Below are 23,616 nucleotides of genomic sequence, written 5' to 3' on the forward strand. Positions count from 1 at the left end.
GAAGAGATTAGCATTTGAATCAGTAGACTGAGCAAAGAAGATCACTCTCATCAATGTGAGTGGAGTGGGCATCATCCAATCTGTTGAGGGCCTGAATAGAGCAAAAAGACAGTGGAAGGTAAATGTGTTCTCTGCTCGAGCTGGGCCAACCACCTTCTCCTGTCCTTGGACATCAGCATTCCTGGTTCTTGGGTCTCTGGACTCAGACTGGGCCTTATGTCATTGGCTCTCTTGCTTTTGGGCCTTCAGGCTTGGACTGGACCACTGGCTTTCCTGGGCCCCCAGCTTGCAGACAGCAGATTGTGTACTTCTCAGCCTTCATAATTGCATGAGCCAATCCCTCGTAATCTCAATTACTCCCCCCACCCTCTCTATATATGTATGTATATATAAAATTTATTGGTTTCGTTTCTCTCAAGAACCCTGACTAATGAAGGGTTCAAAGGCTTTGGGGATCATCCTAAAAGCAAGACAAATGACAAATGTCCACCGGAGCTTGCAAATACCGTGTTTATCAATCCCTCCTCTTCTTGGCATAGTTTCTTTCAGACTTCTTAGTGTCCTTTTCCCATTATTACAAACTTCTCGTTTCTTCTAAGGTCCTTCTAAATTGGTGAGTTTTCACTGGGAGTTGAGCAACATTTTCTCTCAGGCAGTGACTATCACTGCCCAATGTCATTGATACATTATACAACTAACTCCCCATCCTCACTTCCCCTCAGCTCCTGGTAACCATTCTTTCTGTCTCTATGAATTTGGCTACTCTAGATTCCCCATATAAATGGAATCATACAGTATTTGTCTTTTTGTGACTAGCTTATTTCACTTAACATAATACCCTCAAGGTTCATCCATGCTGTAGCATGTGCCAAAATGTCCTCCCTTTTAAGGCTGAATAGTATTCCATTGTCCGTAGATACTGCATTTTGCTTTTCCATTCATACAAAGAGAGACACTGGGTTGCTTCCGCCTCTTGGCTATTGTGTATAATGCTACTACTAACGTGGGGTACAAATATGAGAAGTGAGGGTTAGGATCCTGCGAGGAGGATCGCTTGGAGAGGGGAAATAGTGAAATAGGACGACCAGATAGGTTCTGTTGGAACTCGCGCTCATTGTTTTAAGACTCGGCTCAAATGTCACCTGGTTTTAGAAGTCTTCCGGTCTCCGCAGGCAGTCAGTGTCTGTTTCCTAAATCCACCACGTTCCCGTAGACAGATACCGCATTTATGCAAATCTCCTTCTCATAGACAGTGAGTTCCATGGGGGTCCCCTGGCAGCCTCCAGCCCTGTACCATGATAACTCTTCCGGAGAGGAAATGGGGTCTCGGGAGAGCCTTTGAAGCCTGCGTTGGTACAGGCTGTCCTTCCAGCTAACGGGGCTCTCTGGGGAATGTATGTTTGACTTTCTATTCCCGGGAATATAAGTTCAAATGTTTGTGGATATTTGAAGCTCGGATGAAAGCGTTCTTATTCATGCCCCTAGAATCTGTGAGGCCTTTTCTTTCTTTTTTTTTTTAAACCAAGAGCCCACAGCAAAACTTGGGTTACTTGGCTGAGAAAAAGAATGTAGAGTGAGGAACCGGGTTTCATCTTCAGCCCCAGGCGGGCGACCCAGTGGCGGAAGGGAAGGCAGAGCCCAGGGGTCCCCATCCCGGACCTGGGGCGCAGGCCCCGCTGGGGTGGGAGGGAGAGTGGAGGGCCGGGCAGGCTGCAGCAGCGGATGGCTGCCCCCACTGCCCTGGTGTTACTCGGAGGAGGGAGGTTGCGACAGCAGCCGAGCCCACCCAGCTGCAGCCAGCTCGGGGCTCAGGGCAGGGGCGGGAGGTGACCACCGCGCCGCTGGCCGCCTCGCTCGGACATTCCGTTTCTGCCGCTGGAATGCGCGGACAAGGCTCCTTGTTGGCCTTGGGCTGGGTTCCCCGGGCCTGCCTGGCGCTCTAGGCCCCGGGGCGGGGCTGGACGGGGCGGAGCCCGAGGCCGCGGGACCTTTAAATCTGCGCCTCGCGTGGGCTCCCGGCCCCCGACGGACACCGCCAGGCCCGCGGAGCCCACCATGCCGCGCCCGGCCCCCGCGCGCCGCCTCCCGGGACTCCTCCTGCTGCTCTGGCCGCTGCTGCTGCTGCTGCCCCTCGCCGCCCCCGACCCCGTGGCCCGCCCGGGCTTTCGGAGACTGGGGACCCGAGGTCCCGAGGGCAGCCCTGGACGCCGCCCCTCTTCTGTGGCTCCCGACGGCGCGCCCGCTTCCGGGGCCAGCGAGCCCGGCCGCGCCAGCGGTGCAGGTACAGGCGGGCAGCGGGAGGGACGTGTGAGCATCGAAGGAGGAGGAGAAGCCCGGGGCATCCAGCAAGCGCGCTACATCCCGGCCTCAGGCCGACCGTGGTGCGGGAGAGAGAGGCCCCTCCGGGATGAATCCTGTAGGGGAAACTGAGGTCCAGAGAAGGGGAGGGAGATGCCCCGTATCACTCATGTGTCCAGGCTAGAATGTGGGTCTCCTGAAGCTCTCACTCCGGCAACCTCCCCTGTGATTTGGCCAGGAGCACAGGGCAGCTGGGGAGCGCAGGGGCTGCTGCCCAGCTCTGTCCCAATCCTGACCTCTCCATTCAGTGAGCAAACCCTTCCCGAGACTGCTGTTAGTTCTCATGGAATCCCTCTATCTCCATCCAATATCAGGGCGTGATCCTTCCTCCCCTCCCACAGCCCTCAGGCTGCCTCAGACTGGAAGGTAAAGGATGGGGGTGTGAGACCAGGAGGAGACCCGAGGAGCCGCTGGATACCCCAGGACCAAGACGTTCTGGGTCTTTGGCGAACAATTCTATTTCTCTTTTTGGTCAGCAATTGATTCTTGAAGCAGAGCAAAGCTCATAGTGTAGCGAAGCGGGCAGGTCGTTTGACACAGCCCCTGACAGCACATGAAGGGAAACTGAGGCGTATCAAGGTGAAGGGACTCTGTGAATCAGTGTCAGAGCCCACAATAAAATTCAGGGCTCCGAAATCCCAAGCAGGGTCTCTTTCTACCGCCCTAGCCTACCAACCTCTTAATATGGTTTACATAAGACTGTATCTTCATTTCCAAAAAGCCCAGCTTCAGTCTTGCTAAAGAGAGTCTGTGCCAGGCCATTTCTGGGTATGCAGTCTCATCTGGCCAGCCACGCTGCATGCCTCAGGCTGATTTGAATTGTCTATCCCCTACTGCATCTTTCTGGATGAGCTGAGAAGGAGCTCAAGGGACTTCTTCCTGACTCAAATACTCAGTCCCCGTATTTGAAGTGGCAGATTTGAAATGCAAAAGCATTGCTGCTGAGGCAGGAGGTGCTGGGGTCCACAGGGTTAGATTCAGCTGGTGGCTGGTTGCTGCAGGCCGGGAATTGAGGGAAAGTCTTTCTTCTGGAAGTTAACCTTACTCTAGTCCTGACCCGCCTCCCTCTGGGATGGGACTAGAAAAGGAAGGAGAGATTCAGCATCAGGTGGCCATGACCCCCTGAGCTGCACTAGTCTTTTATTACCTGGAATTCGAAACTGATCATGAATGATAATCCCTTAATATATGCCAGATTCCAGCCTGGCGTCGTGGCTCACGCCTGTAATCCAAGCACTTTGGGAGGCCGAGGCAGGCAGATCACGAGGTCAGGAGATCGAGACCATCCTGGCTAACACGGTGAAACCCCATCTCTACTAAAAATACAAAAAATTAGCCGGGCGTCGTGGCCGGTGCCTGTAGCCCCAGCTACTCAGGAGGCTGAGGCGGGAGAATGGTGTGAACCCGGGAGGTGGAGCTTGCAGTGAGCTGAGATCTCACCACCGCACTCCAGCCTGGGCGACAGAGCGAGACTCTGTCTCAAAAAAAAAATTTAAAAAAAGCCAGATTCCACTCTGTTCCAAATTCTCTCCTTTTAGCAACCAGAAATTGCTAAGCTTTGCTATGGAAGCAGGACTATAAGGACTCAGTGGTATTGTGAGTATGGGAACATTTTAGGAGATTCAGATTCTTTCTTTGTTCTTGGGAACCAAATTGCTGCTATTTAGTAAATGGGAGTGAGATTCAAAAACAACTAATGACTGATGCCGAGTGAGTACCAATCAGGAAGGAACCAGATGTTCACAGAATTTTCTGCCACCCTGGTCAAGCCTCCCTCAGGTATTAGTTTTCTACGGCCGCTGTAACAACTTACCGTGAATTTAGTGGCTTAAAACAACACACATTTATTATCTGAGAGTTCTGTGGGTCAGAAGTCTGACACTGGTCTCACTGGGCTAAGATTAAGGTGTTGGCAGGGCTGCATTCCTTTCAGGAGTCTCTAGGGGAGACGCCATTTCCCTTCCCTTTCCAGCACATGAAGGCTGCTGAGTTCCTTAGCTTATGGCTTTTTTCTTCCATCATCAGAGCCAGCTAAAGCAGGTTGAGGCCTTCTCACATTGAGTTACTCACATTTCTTTCCTCTGCCTTCCTCTTCTACTTTATAATTACATTGACTCACTGAATAATCCAGGATAACCTCTCATGTAGAGGTCTTTAACTTAATCACACCTGCAAAGTCTCTGCCCTTTGCCATGTAAAAGCAACACGTTTCTGGAATTAGGATGTGGATGTCTTTGGGGGGGCATTATTCTGCATACCACACCCCGAATAGAGGATTCGGTGTGAATAACCAAGTGGAGAAGGAAGGAATCATGCACATGTAGTTATAAGAACATAGCTGTGATATTTATAAGGACACCATTTGGGTGTTGGTGAAAGCACTGTCAATTATGGAGTTCATATCTTCTTGTTGCCCCCATCCTTTCTTTTTCTAATTATGCAAAAATACTTTGACCCATCTCCAGGAAAGATTTTCAACATAATTCTTCATCCTAGCTCTAGATCTATGGGACTTTAGGAATGAAGTAAAATTCTGGAGTTTTTTTTTTTTTTTTTTAAATATTTGAAGAGATTTATTCTGAGACAAACATGAGTGACCATGGCCCGTGACACAGCCCTCAAGAGTCCTGAGAACATGTGCCCAAGGTGGCCAGGGTGCAGCTTGTTTTTATACAATTTAAGGAGGCATGAGACATCAATCAAATACATTTAAGAAATACATTGGTTTGGTCCTAAAAGGTGGGACAACTCAAAGCCTGTGGTGGGTGGGGGGGCGGGGCTTCCGGGCTATAGGTAAATTTAAACATTTTCTGGTTGACAATTGGTTGAGTTTGTCTAAAGACCTGGGATCCATAAAAAGGAAATGTTCAGGTTAAGATAAAAGACTGTAGAGACCAAGGTTCTTTTGAAGTCTGATAGTGGCTAACCTTAGAGACAATAGATGACAAATATTTCCTATTCAGATCTTTATTATTATTATTATTTTACTTTAAGTTCTGGGATACATGTGCAGAATGTACATGTTTGTTACATAGTTATATATGTGCCCTGGTAGTTTGCTACACCTATCAACCCATCATCTAGGTTTTAAGCCCCACATAGACTAGGCATTTGTCCTAATGTTCTCCCTCCCCTTGTCCCCCACCCCTGACTGGCTCTGGTGTGTGATGTTCCCCTCCCTATGTCCACGTGTTCTCATTGTTCAACTCCCACTTATGAGTGAGAACATGTGGTATCTGTGACAGTCTGCTGAGAATGATGGCTTCCAGCCTTTATGTCCCTGCAAAGGACATGAACTCATTCTTTTTTATGGCTGCTGGAGTTTTTTTTTTTTTTAAAGAAAGAATTTTAATTCCTTTTTTTTTTTTTTTTGCTTTTAGAGACAGGGTCTCATTCTATCATCCAGGCTGGAGTGTAGTGGTGCGATCGTGGCTCACTGCAGTCTTGACTCTCTAGCTTTAAGTGATCCTCCTGCCTCAGCCCCCTGAGAAGCTGGGACTACAGGTGCCTGCCACCATGCCTGGCTAATTTTTAAATTTTTTGTAGAGATGAGATCTCCCTATGTTGCCCAGACTGGTCTAGAACTCCTGAGCTCAAGTGATCCTTCTCCCTCGGCCTCTCAAAATGCTGGGATTACAGGCGCAAGCCACTGCGCCTGGGTTTAATTCCTTTTGACTTAACTAAATACATGACGTACAGCATATTTCAGGGCTGTGGCTCAAAGTCAACAAGCAGGATGTTTACTGAATACATGAGAGAATGTTGACTTTTGTGGAGGAAAATGTTGCCTCAGAGAGAGGTAACTGGGATTCAGTAGCAAGCGCCCAGGGGCTTGGAGTCTGGAAACCTGGAGTCCAATCCATGCTCTACCACTTTCTAGTTCTCACAACTCCTTGAACCTCAGGTTTCTCACCTGTAAAATGGGTATAAAAACCACCTCTGCACCTCCAGTTTCACAGGGTTGATGTGTTGGTACCTTGTGATTCCTAAAGTGTTACTGAAAGGAAGATTTTATTTTTGTTAATTAAATACCTCCAAGCAGCAGGCTAAAAATAAGAAGATAATTTTCTGCTTTTAAAAGAAAACTAGACAGAGACATAAGGTCGGCTGTTCCAGGTAAGGTGTTGTTTTTTTTTTTTTTTTTTTTTTTTTTCCTATAAAGTGCTTAGTCTAGGCATTAATTTTGAATCTACCTTTTTTTTCCTACTCACTAAGTAAATTACCTTCTTAGAGTAGCGTCAACTTCTGCCTCCTTATTAGGAAAGGAAAGAGCCTTGAATGACACTTCATGCCCCAGGACCTCATTTCCATTGAGGGCTGCATGCGTGTAACGCCTGTTTGCATGTGCATGTGTGTTGGGTGAGAAGGGGGAATGGCTTGAAAAAGAAGTTTAGGGCTGGGCACCGTGGCTCACACCTGTAATCCCAGCACTTTGGGAGGCCGAGGTGGGAGAATCATCTGAGGTAAGGAGTTTGAGCCAAGCCTGGCCAACATGGTGAAACCCCATCTCTACTAAAACCAAAAAAATTAGCTGGGTGTGGTGGTGCGCACCTGCAGTCCTAGCTACTCAGGAGGCTGAGGCAGGAGAATTGCTTGAACCCGGGAGGCAGAGGTTGCAGTGAGCCGAGACCGCATCACTGCACTCCAGTCTGGATGACAGAGCAAGACTCCACCTCAAAAAAAAAAAAAAAGAAAAGAGAAAAAGAAGTTTAGTAATTGGCTTTTTTCTTGTCTCGTCCTGACTTGTGGATTTGATTTTTGTATCGAGGAGAGAGGGTGTGCAAACAGGGGTTGGGGGAAACAGGAAAGACTGGGAAAGAATAGATGAACACTAAAACGTACTGATGTACTGTGATACTATAGTATGTCAGGTACTTTTATGTAGAAAAGAGATAAGTTCCTTGAAGGTGGGGAATCTGGCTTATTTGCTTTTGTAGCTCCAGGACTTCGTACAGGTAGGCCCTCAAAAAATGTTTCTGGTGAATGAATACGTGAAAGAGAGATGACCAAGAGAGTTTGATGGGGCAGTAGGGTAGATACCAGATCACAATCCCTGCTTCTTACGAGACATGCTCACGAAGATGGAAGTGCACCAAACAGATACAAGATTAAGTTGGCATCCTTCTTTCTACCTTTTTTTTTTTTTTTTTTTTTGAGATGAAGTCTCGCTCTTGTCACCCAGGCTGGAGTGCAATGGCGTGATCTCAGCTCACTGCAACCTCCACCTCCCAGGTTCAAGCGATTCTCCTGCCTCAGTCTCTCGAGTAGCTGGGATTACAGGCGCATGCCACCATGCCCTGCTAATTTTTGTAGTTTTAGTAGAGACGGGGTTTCACCATGTTGGCCAGGCTGGTCTCGAACTCCTGACCTCAGCTGATCCACCCAGCCTCCCAAGTGCTGGGATTACAGACGTGAGCCACTGCACCCGGGTCCCTATTTCTACTTTTAATTAGGAAAGGAAAGAGCCTTGAGTGACAATTTTCAGGCTTCAGTGAGCCCCCAAATTCACTAAACAGGAATGATGGCCAGATGGAGGGGGGATTCAGGGATACTCTGGAGCAGTTTTCACCCACTTGGAAGTGGAGTAAAAGAGGGGGTCCACCAGAAGAGCCCCTGAGTGCCTTGCCTCAGACTTCCATTGCCTGAGGCCTGGGCACAGTGGTTGGCAGTGAGGCTGTCCCTGAGGGCCCAAGGCCTTTTACATGGTTCAGGGACACATTGTCCAATTGCTCCAGATAGCCAAGGTGCTTAAGAAACATCTAGAATCCTTTAATTCTCAGGAATCATGAGGGTCCTTGGGAGCAAAACTTAAGCAGAGGGATGAGGTTCTAAGTGAAATTTCAGGGTTCAGCCAGCCTGCAGGTGAGGTATTTGGGGAAACTTCACACCTCTAGGTGAATTCTCACTAGGGAATTCTGAAGTCCTTGGTGCTTTCAACACCCCAATGGTCTTGGGGAAGGTCGCAGGCAGTGGCGATGTTGGGGTCAGGAGATGCTGCCTTGCCTGGCCTCCTGGAATCCCAGAGTTCTCTGGAAGGGAGGATTATCGCATTTCTAACTGTGATCTGATCATTGCCTGGTCTTTTGCAGGTGTTTGTAAGAGCAGGCCCTTGGACCTGGTGTTTCTCATTGATAGTTCTCGTAGTGTACGGCCCCTGGAATTCACCAAAGTGAAAACTTTTGTCTCCCGGATAATTGACACTCTGGACATTGGGCCGGCTGACACGCGGGTGGCAGTGGTGAACTATGCTAGCACTGTGAAGATCGAGTTCCAACTCCAAGCCTACACAGATAAGCAGTCCCTGAAGCAGGCTGTGGGTCGAATCACACCTTTGTCAACAGGCACCATGTCAGGGCTGGCCATCCAGACAGCAATGGATGAAGTCTTCACAGCGGAGGCAGGGGCTCGAGGGCCCTCTTCTAACATCCCTAAGGTGGCCATTATTGTGACAGATGGTAGGCCCCAGGACCAGGTGAACGAGGTGGCGGCTCGGGCCCGAGCATCTGGTATTGAGCTCTACGCTGTGGGCGTGGACCGGGCCGACATGCAGTCCCTCAAGATGATGGCCAGTGAGCCCCTAGAAGAGCATGTTTTCTACGTGGAGACTTATGGGGTCATTGAGAAACTTTCCTCTAGATTCCAGGAAACCTTCTGTGGTAAGTTGGTCAGTCTTTGCTTCCATCTAGAAAGGATGTTATGTTCAGACATTATGTACCCAGAGAAAAAGAGTATTATTCTTTTTTTGTGTGTGTGTGGAAATTTAATGAAAAACTTAAATATATCCTGTGTGTGTGTATGTGCGTGTGCGCGTGCACACATGTGTGTGACCAACCTAAACACACTCTATTGGTTTAGGAATATAGAGCTGCATTATATGGAATTTGGTTTGCTCATAAAATCTTCATGTTTGCGTTAGAACTGTGAAGGTCTGCAAATATCCAGGATAAATGACCCTGCTGTTCCCTGTCAGGGTCAGGAAAAACAAAACTCAAGATGCCTGTCCTGTCCCCTCTGCCCCACCACTACGTTTTTTCCCCCGATACATATTTTTTTAGTTTTACCATCTCTAGATCTAACAGAACTCTGTTTGTTCTCCTGCAGAAGACAGGGAGCAGCGTCTGTCCCTGGGGGAGTCAGCAGGCCTCTATTCCAATGTCACCGTCAGCCCGAGCGTGCATTGAGTGAATGCTCTGGTTTTCAGACTGGGCTCTTTATCTGATTACTCTTTGTTGAAGAACAGGATTCAGGGAGCAGGCAGATTAGGGTTTCAGCTCACTTGAAAGAAAGCAAGGTGATCTTAAAAAATCATTCCGTTACTCTGCTACTCCTTCCATCCTTTAGGATGGAATTTGAATAAGAACATGCTAATTTTATTGGAATTTAGCATGAACTGACCAAATCTAGGACTACAGATCCATTTAATACTGGAATTTATTTTTAGTCACTGATCAGAATTATGATCTGTGGGACTCATGCTTTATTTTTTTATTATCTGGGGAGAATCTTTTGATGCCTCTATATGAATATCCAAGCAGTTGTGGACAAATTTCTAGTTCAGGTGAATTTTTAAACACAGATACCTTTTTGCAATATAATTTATTCCACACTTATTTATTCAGCATGTATTTATTGATCTCTGATGATACAAAGATAAAGGTAATCCCTCCTTACCATTAAGTAACATTTTGGGGATGGAGATGAGACAAACAAATGAACCAATAATTAATTACAATTGTAAATTTCAAGGAGACTTTTAATCTAAGTTAATGTGAAACCCAGCCATCAATGGTTTGTCAGGAAAAGGGAGATGAAGTCTTGCTCTGGGGCAACGTTTGGCCTCATTGCAGTCAGACTCGGCTGGGATCCCCTTGTCTTTCCTGTCCCAGGACACTGGGCTTTCACAAGCCATCACTGGCTTTGGTGGCATCTACTTGGCATTCATTCATTTCCAAAAAGAAAGTGGCTTTCTTTCTCCCAGGAAATCACTCGTCTACTCCATGCTTGTGGGTGAGAGCTTTTCCATCAACATGTTGGTCTGTGGCAAAGTTGGGTTTCAAAGCTAGCACCTGGGGTTGGGCTTCGAAGGCTATAAAGTAACAAGTGGTGAGTGGCAATCTTTTCCTTCTGGTACAAAAGACCTGCTTGTTCTGGGGGAAAAAATGTCCTCTCTATGGAAAAAAGACTGAGTGGCAGCTTGTTGTAGTCAACGGGTTGGAAAGATCATTCCATGAAGAGGCCCTTCTTGGAAAAATATTAGCCTTGTCCTGTTGCCAAGGGCAGTGGAGGTTGGGTTACCTGCCACAGGAGGGCCCGCCTCCTCCAACAGTCCTCCTTGGTTTCTCAGAAATGACTAAATTCATTGATTCATCTTTCAAAAGCACTAGGAAAAAAATATCCAGTGAGATATAAATGGCTCCAGGAGCAACAAGATGGAGATGTAATTTAGCTAATGTAATCCCATTTATTTTGTTCTTTTCTTTTAACTTGTTTGTATTAGCATATGAGTTCACTATGAATTTAGCATATGGATGACTTCACCCACCTTACATATTCAGAAGACAGTTACCCAGACTGTCCTCTACCATTTGTATGTTCAAAGATGTATCACTGCCCACCTGTGAGTTTATTCTAGGCTTAGACCCATACTTGTGTGAGAATTCTGTTTAGACACAGACTATAGAACCTTGGAAGTCAGATTCTGGCTGCCATGGGACAAGTAGCTTGCGTCACTTCAGGCTGTGCTTTATTGTTCTCCCATTTCTTGTGGTGGGGAAGCACAAATCTTTTTTTTTTCATGGGGAGGTGGATAAGCCAAATAAAACATCCAATTGCCTGGCCTATGTGCTTGGCTTCAGCTCCAAACTCCAAATTCCCTCTCTCCCTTGAGAAAGTCTATATAGCAAGATGTGTGCTTTTACATTAGTAACATTTCTAGTTTAAGAGGAGCATTTCTAATAAGCCAGAGGCAGAAAACAAATAACCCTTTTTTATAGTGAAGTAAAGATAGACTCAGAAAGGAGCCCGGAGAGCAATGTCTACTGACATGGAAGAAGGTATCTCAGATGTTTCCTAAGTGTCAGTGCTGACTGTTGTAAACTTCCTCTGCACAGCGTTGGACCCCTGTGTGCTTGGAACACACCAGTGCCAGCATGTCTGCATCAGTGATGGGGAAGGCAAGCACCACTGTGAGTGTAGCCAAGGATACACCTTGAATGCCGACAAGAAAACGTGTTCAGGTGAGACCTGTGTAGGGGGTCGTGACTGAATCAAATGCTTGGAAACCTATGCTCCAGGTTTTGGACTGGCCTTGTGCTGTGACTCTTTGACCCCTTTTTACCTAACTGCCTTTTGGCTGGTTTACTGTTGTTCATCAGCAGTTTTCCCTGAAAAGGAGCTTAGGGAGAAAAGTGAAATGATACATAAATCAGCTTATTTCCATACTTTTTAAGTTTTAAATAAAACCGTAGGGGAAAAGGCTACTAAGAAAGAGGTCTGGGCTGAGTGCGGTAGCTCAGGCCTATAATTCCCGCATCTTGGGAGGGTGGAGCTGGTAGGATAGTTTGAGGCTAATTCGAGATTAGCCTGGGCAACATAGTGAGACCCCCATCTCTACAAAAAATAATAATAAAAAAAATAAGCCAGGTGTGGTGGTGCATGCCTGTAGTCCTAGTTACTTGGGAGGCTGAGGGGGGAGGATTGTTTGAGACCAGGAGACCGAGGCTGCAGTGAGCTATGATAAAGCCTCTGCTGCACTGCCGCAGAGGGAGACCTTGTCTCACAGAAAACAAAAAGCAAAAAACACACACAAAAAAAGGAAAAGAAAAGGGTCCAAGATTCTTAGTCCTTTTGAGGGTTTGAAATTTTTCCTGGATTTTATTTAATTACATACAAGCTACCCTCTTCCTCTCTATAGTCATAGATGCTCATGGAATCTAGAAGTAGCAAAAAAGTTAGAGGGGTCCTCACTGGTCTGGTACATAGATACGTACATGAAGTCAATGAAGAATGGGAATTAGATTTTTTTTTGTTTTTAATCCTAGAAAAAAGTTTTTGGGAGGAAGAAAGCTGAGAGATAACTTAATTTTATAGATAAGGAAATTGAGATGTACGTAAGGGAGAAAACGTACCCATGCCACAGGATCTCTTAGTGAAAGAGCCAAGACCAGAGGGTTGGCTCCCAACTCCCAGCTGCCCCTCCCTTGTTTCATTAGTGGGGTGTGTGTGTGTGTGTGTGTGTGTGTGTAAGTGGCGTGGCCCATAATTATTTATTTCTGCCATGCTCTGCATGCATTTACATTTGTCCCAATCATCTTTTGATAGCTCTTGATAAGTGTGCTCTTAACATCCACGGATGTGAGCACATCTGTGTGAACGACAGAAGTGGCTCTTATCATTGTGAGTGCTATGAAGGTTATACCTTGAATGAAGACAGGAAATCTTGTTCAGGTAAGTGAGGGAGGAGTCTTTACGACTGCTACTTAGCTGTCTGCCTACCTACCCAGTGATGAAAGGGCAGGTCACATTGACTGGGAAGTTGGTGTGTTTTCCTCTCTTGCTACCATAAGCTTTTCCCATTTTTAAGTTTTATCCAAAACGTCAGAAATGGTAACATGTATGTATCTCCGCCCAAATATATAAATGTGTTGCTCATTTCCTTCTCTGCATCCAGCCCAAACAATCTTTCCCAAATGCTACAGACAATTTAGTAGGTTGAAATCACATAACAACCCACAAGGTACTTGTTGCCTACAAAGGGAAATACAGTAACTTTACAGTGGAGAAATTGGCAGACATCACCTTAACCAAGTGATCAAAGTTAACATCATCAGTGATGACACATAGTGACATCATGGATGACCTGACATGCTGGGCTCAATACTGTGGACACAACAGCACACCTGTAGTATTCTTGCTAAAAATTCAGGTCTCTTCATGAGGAAAGATTAGGCAAACCCAACCTGAGAGACATTCTCAGTTCACAAAATAGTTTTCCAGTACTTCTCAGAAGCATGAAAGTCATAAAAGATAAAGAAAGACTTAGGAAGTGTCCCAGATTAGAGAGGATGAAGGAGATGTGAAACTGAATGCAATGTGGAATCCTGGATTGGATCCTGGACCAGAAAAAGGACATTAATGGCAACGTTTGAATAAAGTCTGTAGATTAGTAAATCATATTGTATCAATGTTAATTTCTGGCTTGATAATCATACTATGGTTATGTAAATTACTGTTTGGGGAAACAAGGTGAAGTACAGGAATTTTTTGCACTGTTTTTACAACGTTTTTTTCTTTTTGAGATGGAGTCACCCAGGCTGGAGTGCAGTGGCGCGATCTCGGCTTACTGCAAGCTCCACCTCCCGGGTTCATGCCATTCTCCTGCCTCAGCCTCCTGAGTAGCTGGGACTACAGGCGCCTGCCACCAGGCCTGGCTAATTTTTTTTTTTGTATTTTTAGTAGAGATGGGGTTTCACTTTGTTAGCCAGGATGGTCTCCATCTCCTGACCTCGTGATCCGCCCTTCTCGGCCTCCCAAAGTGTTGGGATTATAGGCGTGAGCCACTGTGCCCGGCTGCAACTTTTTCATAAATCTGAAATTATCTCAGATGAAAAGTTTAAAAGTAAAAAATAGTTTAAAAATATATCAGGGCCGGGCGCGGTGGCTCAAGCCTGTAATCCCAGCACTTTGGGAGGCCGAGATGGGCGGATCACGAGGTCAGGAGATCGAGACCATCCTGGCTAACACGGTGAAACCCCGTCTCTACTAAAAATACAAAAAAAAAAAACTAGCCGGGCGAGGTGGCGGGCGCCTGTAGTACCAGCTACTCGGGAGGCTGAGGCGGGAGAATGGCGTAAACCCGGGAGGTGGAGCTTGCAGTGAGCTGAGATCCGGCCACTGCACTCCAGCCTGGGCGACAGAGCGAGACTCCGTCTCAAAAAAAAAAAAAAAAAAAAAAAAAAAAAAAATATATATATATATATATATATATATATATATATATATATATATCAGTACAGAGGAAAGTGCATTGAATGAAAATTTGCGTCTTGAGTTTTTATGCTGCTCTGAATCAATTGGTCTCCCTTGTGCTCCTTTCCCTCATTTAAAAAAACAGGAGAGGGTTGAACTACAATTTCTTCAAACTCTAATTCTGTGTTTTTCTGAATCTAGCGTAATCAGCCACACAACTGTTGGTGTCCTGCTGAGTTGGGATAAGTACAATAAGGCTACAAGGAGTGCTTTAGAAAGTATTTATGAGATACTTAGGTTATAAAAACTCAATACTGATGATTTTGAAAAGCAATTGTGGAAGGTCAGAGACTAATTATTGTATGTGCAGGATTTCACTTAACTCAGTTAACTTCTAGTTAGAAAAAAACAGTGCCAATGGCTTTGAATAGTTTCCAGTAAGTTTTCCTCATATGTTTCCAGCTGCAAATAAGGTTTCTATCCATGGGTAATAAAATATTCTTCCACCTTTTATTTCTTGTCTCCTGAATTTTTGTTTCACAGCTCAAGATAAATGTGCTTTGGGTACCCATGGGTGTCAGCACATTTGTGTGAATGACAGAACAGGGTCCTATCATTGTGAATGCTATGATGGCTACACTCTGAATGCAGATAAAAAAACATGTTCAGGTAAGATCCATTCAAAAAATTCTTTCATTCTTGGGTCTTTTACAGTGAAACCAACTTGCAACTAACCAGCAAAGAGGTTTTTAAAGGTAACTTAAGGAATCAAGGTTCAGACATTCAACCACACTTTTAGATGAAGGCACACATTGCTCAGAGGGTGGTGAGCTCACTGGAGCAAACATAGATTACTTCAGAAAATTACTGGGAAATAGGTAGGGAGTGGGGGATATGAGAAAAGCTAATTAAATGTAGGGTCCTTATCCAGGAAAATATTATAGCTCTGTACACTGAAGACTTTTAAGCAAAGAGAAAACTTTAGTGGAAATCAGCTGGACAGTAACTATTTGGTGTGATAGGATGAACTGATCTTTTTCCAGTTAAAACTTGGCCTGGAACTTTTCTGTAGTGTTAATCTTAAAGCTGGATGATTTTAGTAAAGAAGACTTTGTGAATGCATGAATTAGACCCACACAGATCTTCCAGTAAGTTTGAGGCCGGTCACTCCCTGGCAGTTTCTAGACGATCAATCATCGGTGAAACTCAGCCTTATACGTTGGCCAATGAACCCAGGCCAGTGCTGTTAATCCTCATTAAACTGATTTAAACTTACTGGCAGGACAGGGTGGCATTTATAAATGTAAAAACACTCCCGAGAGAAATTCCAAGCTCTCAAGGTGTTGTTTAGCTTTGGCATATTGAATGTGTTTTAGATTTGATGTTTATTTTCCTCTCCCTTGAGGAGATACAGACTTCATCAAGACAAAGGGAAATGGCATGTCACCCAGTCCCATGGGTGAAACCAATAAAAAAATACTGGGCACCTACTTTGTTCCCAGGATGGCACTAAGCATTGTGAGCATATAAAGAAGCCTAAGTTTCTGCCTCTGAGCAAGTTAAGCCTGGGTGAACAGACAGCCGGCTCCTTAGGAAAGCAGAGACCGAGCCAGGGAGAGGGACGGATGGAAACGAAGGGCTGTAGAGGCTGGGGAGGTGGGCATCTGCGAAGGGCTGGTGTTGGGCCTTGAAGGAGGATGAAGGTTTCAATGGAGAGAAGTGGAAAGTGGCACTGGCCAGGGACTGGCTTGAGCTAATTTGTTCAGGGCAGGATGACTAAGAAGGTTGGGGTGGAGAGAATTCACCTATGGCTGTATTTCTCGAACTAGTGACAAGTGTCCCAGTTGGTACTTTAAGCTGCCAGGAACATTGAAGACCTGGGAAAACAAACCAAAAACAAATTTCCATTCAAACTAACAGATAGTATGGAATACAGTGAAGCAATTTATTTTTTAAAAAAACATAAATCAAAGAAAATTTTTAGTGAAGGCAGACAACACTGCCAGATGCCAGTATCCCGTATTCTTCAAAGCCTACTGTAGGCCATGCAGGATTCTAGGCATTTTAGCTACACTAATGCCCCTTAATACTGACAGCAACTTTAGAAGGAAACTGATTAAGTAATCTGCCCATGGTTACTCCACTAGCAAGTAGCAGACCCAGGGTTCAAACCCAGGTACTTGCTCTAGTGGTTACATAGGCTGTTAACCACTAAGCCATACTGTCTTAGTGTACAAAGCACAGGAGAGTGAAGAGGGACAGAAGAGAAAGACATACTAGTGGGAAAGTTAGTTTTATATATATATATATATTTTTTTTTTTTTTTTCTTCTCTTTTTTGAGACAGGGTCTCACTCTGTCACCCAGGCTAGCGTGTGGTGGTGTGATCTCGGCTCACTACAGCCTCTACCTCCCAGGCTCAAGTGATTCTCCCACCTCAGCCTCCTGAGTAGCTAGGACTACAGGCGCATGCCACCACACCTGGCTAATTTTTGTATTTTTTGTAGAGATGGGGTTTTGACATTTTGTCCAAGCTTGTCTTGAATTCCTGAGCTCAAGCAATACACCTGCCTTGTGCTGGGATTACAGGTGTGAGCCACTGTGCCTGGCCTATTTATATGTTTTAAAGTAATAGTGAATACTGCTATAAAGCTGAGGAACATCCCATGGATCGGATCCCTTCTAATGGTCTGCTTTTCCCTTGCTAGTGGTAGGAAGGCTTGTAAATTTAACGTGGAGCCCCAGATCAGGCCCAGGGGCTGGAAGGATGTCCATTTGCTACCTGTAGAGTGGGTACTAAGCTGGAATGAGGTGAAAAAAATGAAACACCCTGCTAGAAGGCATTTTGCTGAAAAAAAAAAAATCTAAATTGTAGCACTGAAAGGGAATAGCCATATTAAGGTTAGAAAGGCACTTTATGTATAGATTATATATTGCCTTGCATTTCACACAAAGCTATTCTATAGGCATTAGTAAGCCACAAAAGGTTCTGCATGTGAAATGACATTTAAGAGGAAAGTTAGAGGGAAATAAACTGTTTTGGTTCCTGCAATGGCAGAGGAGGAACCTATGTCTTCTAGGAAGGCTTTCTGGGTTTTAAAGGAGAATTGCTGTTTTATTTGTCCTAGGCCAGTCTGAACATGAGATGAGTATGGCACTTTGCTCTGCTCTCCACTCAAATTTGGGCAAATTGCATTTGTCCCTGAAATGTTATTTGTGATAGATAGTACGTACTTCACTCTCTAATCATACACATCATCATTACTAATACTGTATCATTTTCCCATCTGTGCTTGTGTGTGTGTGCGTGTGTCTCCAGGTCAATGTTTTCTGTTCCGCTTTGTAAGCTATGAAGGCAGGCACTTGGTCAATATAGTGCTTTTTGTGCAGCATCAAACTTAGTTCCATGTATGACTAGGTCCCTCAAACATTATTTTTGGTGGTGATGATGATTATCCATGAGTAGCTGGGGATGATGGAAGCAGGAAAGGCTGGAGGTAAGTTCTGGAATACAGTCAAGACTCAGTGCCACCCAATGCTGTGGGTAGAAAAAAAGAAAAGGTACCCTTAGATATCTGCGAGAGATATAAAGGAAAGGAATGTGTGTGATGTGAGGCCAAAGGGATGAGAGGTATGGGAAGAGAAAACAGGCTTGCTCCTGCAGCATGGGGCCTGTTGCTGACTACTGACTACTACTGCATTCTCAGCACTTGCGGGGACCAAATGGAAACTTCTTCTCTCAGACATTTGTGTTTACTTTTCTATTTAATGTGTGAATATTTTCTTTCCTGCACCATGTGCGGTCAGTCCGTGACAAGTGTGCTCTAGGCTCTCATGGTTGCCAGCACATTTGTGTGAGTGATGGCGCCGCATCGTACCACTGTGATTGTTATCCTGGCTACACCTTAAATGAGGACAAGAAAACATGCTCAGGTGAGGATCAGCCCTTTAAGCCCATTTCCTTCGGTAGAAAAATTTTTTCAGGAGCGAGCCTTTTTCTTTCTAAGACACAGTTGTGATTCTTTCTCCTTGTCAGAATTCTCCAGTGGCTCCCACTGGTCTACAGAATAAAACAGTGATACCCCTCCACCAGGCAGCCTACCCTCCATGAGCTGTTTCTGTCTTCTCTCTTTTTCACATTTTTCTTAATAATTAAACTTTCTGCCTAAATCTGGATTTTTTTATTGTGGTAAAATACACATAAAATTTACCATTTCAATTATTTTCAAGTGTATAGTTCGGTGGCATTAAGTACATTTACATTGTTGGGCAACAACCACCACTATCCATCTCCAGAAATTTTTTATCATCCCAAAATAAAACTCTGTACCAATGAAACAATAACTGCTCATCACCCGCTCCCCTCAGCCCATGGTAACTACTTCTCTCATCCTGGCTTTTAAAACTTTTCTACTACATTTGCCCCCAGATTCACTGATTCTTCCTGCATCCTGGTCCAGCCACAGTGGGCTGTTTGATGGTCCAGGAGCATGCCCTGCACTCACTCGTTTCCACCCTCCCCTCAATGCTTTTGCTTGTCAGAATCCAAGAACCACATTCTTGCCAACATCTGGTTTTGCTGAATTACATTTTTGCCAATCTAGTGGATGCTTTTTTCATTTCCTGGTTACTAATGAGGTGAGGCATCTTTTCCTGGGGAGTACTGCCATTTTAACAGTCTTTCATTCCATTAACATGGTATGTATTTTATTTTAATTTAATTTAATTTTATTTTAGGTCTTCTTTAATTTCTTTCAAAATTGTTTTGTAGTTTTCAGTGTATAAGTCTTGTACTTTTAAAAATATTTATTCCTAACTATTTTATTCCTTCTGGTGCTATTATAAGCACCATTTCTCCATTTCTCAACTTTCAATTTTGCTACAACCCAGGTTTGAGAAATGGAGTTTCAGATCCATTTCTCAACTTTCAATTTTTCTACAATCCAGGTTTACAATTTTCTGTGAAGTGTTTTAATTAGAATATCCTACTCAGCCCATGCCCTCCTAGAGCTTAGAGACTATCAGGCAAGACAGACACTGAACAAGTATTATAAGTACCCGTCTTATGGATACAGGGATCATGGACAGGTAGTTGATATTCAATAGATACTTCCTGGTTTATTGACTGATTAAGATGGGATTTGGACTGGCTGTCCCTAAAAGGTTCAATAGGATTTAGACAGGTGGATAGATGATAGATTATATTTAATGAATTTATGATCTCCCATCCCTATATTGGATCTTTGTAAAATGTTAGAGTAAAAATGTTGCAGCAAAGGACCATTTCCTGTCCTCGGGCAATGGAATTACTCCATTGGAAGATGATACACCAGTCTTCAGACCTGGGAAGTTACTCTTATTTCTATTCAAAACTTTAGGAGGAGCCCTGATACTGAAAAGGAGTAGCTGCCTCACTGAATTACAGAAAGAAATAGGAATTACTTTTATCACCTCTTATATTTGGCTAAATGTCAATAGAAACCTGAATTTTCAGTTCCAAAGTATTTATTGGTAAGAACTACGACTCTCACTTCAAACCATTCAATAGAATAACAGCCCTCTACAGGAAATCAGGACTTAACCAATTTTTATCTTTTTTTTGTTTGTTTTTTGAGACGGCGTTCACTCTGTCACCCAGATTGGAGTGCAGTGGTGCGACCTCAGCTCACTGCAACCTCTGCCTCCTGGGTTCAAGCGATTCTCCTGCCTCAGCCTCCAGAGTAGCTGGGATTACAGGCGTGTGCCACCATGCCCAGCTTATTTTTGTGTTTTTATTAGAGACAGGGTTTCACTATGTTGTCCAGGCTGGTCTCGAACTCCTGACCTCAAGCGATCCACCCACCTTAGCCTCCCAAAGTGCTGGGATTTCAGGTGTGAGCCACCGTGCCTGGCCCTGGTTTTCACCTTTGATACCTTTTGGCCATACAAATAGAGTACTATTGTCCTAGTTTTATTTTATTTATTTTTAAGAGACAGGGTCTTACTCTGTGACCCAGACTGGAGTGCAGTGGTGTGATCATGGCTCACTGCAGCCTTGAACTCCTGGGCTCAAGTGATCCTCTGCCTCAGCCTCTTGAGTAGCTGGGATTACAGTTTTGTGCCACTATGCCTGGCTATTTTACTTTTTTGTAGAGTCAGAGCCTTTCTTTGTTGCCCAGGGTGGTCTTGAACTCCTTGCCTCAAGTGATCCTTCTGCCTCAGCCTCCAAAAGTGCTGGCATTATAGGAATAAGGCACTGCAGCAGGCCCATTTTCCTTTCTTAATTACACAGTATCACATGAACACTGTCTTATCTCTATATCCCTGGCCTCCCTCTATACCAACCATGTTTTTCTAAATTTACTTTTTATCATGAATAATTTCTGGCAATCACAAAAGTACAGAGAATAAAATAATGAACCCTTATTTAAGAATCACTCAGCTTTGACAATTATAAACATTTTTCCCAATGTCTCCTAAGATGAATTTTTCTGTGATAAGTATTTTCTCATCTTTTTGTTTGTTCATATATCCCTTTAACTCTTGGGAAATGCACTTAGGTAAGTCTTAACGGTGGAAATATTCAGTTGTGGATTTCCTGATTTGTTATGATTCCTATATAGCTATTCCTAGATAGTATATTTGTGTACTGTCGTTGTCTTCAGCCATTGAGGAAGCACGAAGACTCGTTTCTACTGAAGATGTTTGTGGATGTGAAGCTACGCTGGCATTCCAGGAGAAGGTCAGCTCGTCTCTTCAAAGACTGAACACTAAACATATCCTTTCTGGATGGTTTTCTGCTTCTGCCTGGAGCCAGCCTAGGTACTACAATTGAGCCAAACACTTTAAGACATTCCACAGGCAAGTGACTTATTTGTTAGGTTTTAGTATGAGCAGTAGTAATACACAACTTAAAAAAAATTAGAGTTCTTTTCTAATGATTTAATAGACTGTTTCACCCATTCAATATTTACATGTAAAAGCTGCCTATTTTGTTCCCTAGTGCTTTTCCATAACTGTATATGCTCTTACATAACAGATGGAACATTTATGCTAATGATCCCTTAATATGGCTTTCTTAGTTCAGAATCTGTAAATGTACAAGGCAAGTCAGCTGATTAATGGGGGATATCTCAGATTACACAGTTGTACACTTTAACTAGCCAAGTAGTCAAAAAGCAGACTTTAAAATGTAACACGATACAATCTCAGAAACTTTCAAAATCAATTCTTTCTCCAAAGGAGTAACTCGGGAAAAGTTTCTCAGAACAGTTCAAGTTAACAACTCTGTTCCTATGTACCCTAGAGGAGCGGAATTCAGATTGTGGTAGGTGCCATCTAGGCATATGCAGAGACTTTTAAGGGAGGTATAGATAATTGGAAAGAATCAATTTCCAAATCCTTCACTTGCTTAGGACACTACTTGGAATCAGTTGGCATCTTCTTTTCCCATCTTTCATTTCGTTTCACCATTCTCCTAACTTTTCACAAGAAAGGCATACTTCTCATTTACCCTAGATCTACTAAGGTGCATTTCTTAGAAGAGCAGAATCTTGAGAGAGCCAAACAAAGGGACAACCCAACTATCCCTTTAATCAAGACATCATAAACATTGTTTCCCCCATCCCTCACACTAAGATGCTGCTCCAATTACATTTTCTATGAACAAAAACATCTGAATACTTTTATTGTGCTCTCTGCCAAGAACAGGATGTTTGACTTTTAGACTGAATTCAACTTTTGGTGAGAAAGCAGTTTTGCTTTTTTTCCACTTATCATAGGACATTATCGTTTTATCTTGTGTTGAAGTGTTTGAAAGTGTGTTTATATTTTCTAATGTGTAAAACTAAATGGTGTTGGCCTTAACAACTTGCCACTTGATGGCATTTTGGAGAAGTTGCAAGTAAATGAATATGGACAAATACATCGTTAAATTGCTCCAATTTCTCACCTGGAAATGGGGACAGCTTGGTATACACTTAATACTCATACATTCTTTTGCACACCTGTTATTGCCAATGTTCTTGCTAATAATTTGCCATTACCTGTATTAATGCTTGAATATTACCTGATAAATTGTATGAAGATCTTCTGGAGAATCAGAATGATTTTTCCAAGGAAATAAATATGCAGATCCTTATTAAGAGCAAACTTTAGTGTCTCTAAGTTATGACTGTGAAATGATTGGTAGGAAATAGAATGAAAAGTTTAACGTTTCCTTATCTACTAATTGAGCCATTTAATTTTTAAATGTTTATATTAGACAACCATATTCACGATGGAAACTTTAGGTCTAGTTTCTTTTGATAGTATTTATAATATAAATCAATCTTATTACTGAGAGTGCAAATTGTACAAGGTATTTACACGTACAACTTCATGTAACTGAGATCAATGTAATTTTGAACTATTTAACACTTTTTGTTTTTTGCTTATTTTGTTGCAGTATTATTGAAGATGTGATCAATAATAGCTTGCAATACACATATCTAAAAATAGTTAACACAGATCAAGTGAACATTACATTGCCATTTTTAATTCATTCTGGTCTTTGAAAGAAATGTACTACTAAAGAGCACTAGTTGTGAATTTAGGGTGTTAAACTTTATACCAAGTACAAGAAATCCTAAATTGACTTCATTATTTTGCTTCAGGATCCAAGTGATAAAGTTATATATATTTATAAAATTGCTATAAATCGATAAAATCTAATGTTGTCTTTTTAATGTTAGTGATCTGCCTGCCTCAGCCTCCCAAAGTGCTGGGATTACAGGCGTGAAAGTCTAACATTTTTACTTATATATTAGATACATATAATTCTTTTGGCTTTGAAACTTGCAACTTTTAGAACAAAACAGTCCTTTAAATTTTGCACTGCTCAATTCTTTTTTTGGTTTGTATTGTCTTTAATAAAAGTTATTACCTTTACATATTATCATGTCTGGTTTTTGATGACTCATCAATTTTGTCTATTAAACATATTTCTTTAAATTATACTGAATTAACAATTATTTTGACATTCAACAGTTTCTTATCAAAAGACAGAAGTTTGATACTCCTCCTATAGTTTAACCTCACACTCTTGAGGCTAAAAGTGTAAGTTCAGGTTCAAAAGAAAGGCTTCAATATAAAATTACCTAAATTTGGATAAAATAATGATGACCTTTACATTAATATAAGCTCCTGAAAAGCAAATATAACCTACACATGTAAATATAAAATATAAACTTTAAGGAAGGAACAAAAACTAAATATACCAAGGAAATATATAAAACATCTGTTACTTTTCAAAAAATTTGAAAAGGTATGACAC

General features: G+C 43.3%; 1 protein-coding gene across 1 annotated transcript; it reads left to right on the forward strand.

Annotated features, from left to right (window-relative positions):
* Nucleotides 1-1,433: 1,433 nt before the first annotated feature.
* Nucleotides 1,434-23,236, forward strand: MATN3 (matrilin 3). Its single transcript, XM_077960105.1, has 8 exons — nt 1,434-2,281; nt 8,448-9,014; nt 11,469-11,594; nt 12,679-12,804; nt 14,869-14,994; nt 18,132-18,257; nt 20,969-21,077; nt 22,179-23,236. Exons 1-8 carry the CDS (start codon nt 2,056-2,058, stop codon nt 22,234-22,236), a joined length of 1,464 nt encoding a protein of 487 aa, XP_077816231.1. The 5' UTR covers nt 1,434-2,055; the 3' UTR covers nt 22,237-23,236.
* Nucleotides 23,237-23,616: the final 380 nt, after the last annotated feature.

Source organism: Macaca mulatta, chromosome 13 (assembly GCF_049350105.2).
Source record: "Macaca mulatta isolate MMU2019108-1 chromosome 13, T2T-MMU8v2.0, whole genome shotgun sequence".
NCBI lineage: Eukaryota > Metazoa > Chordata > Mammalia > Primates > Cercopithecidae > Macaca > Macaca mulatta.

Coding starts and splice junctions, on each gene's coding strand:
- MATN3 (XM_077960105.1), top strand. CDS start 2,056: ATGCCGCGCCCGGCCCCCGCGCGCCGCCTCCCGGGACTCCTCCTGCTG. Junction 2,282..8,447: donor CGGCCGCGCCAGCGGTGCAG/GTACAGGCGGGC, acceptor GGTCTTTTGCAG/GTGTTTGTAAGAGCAGGCCC. Junction 18,258..20,968: donor GGACAAGAAAACATGCTCAG/GTGAGGATCAGC, acceptor CGTTGTCTTCAG/CCATTGAGGAAGCACGAAGA.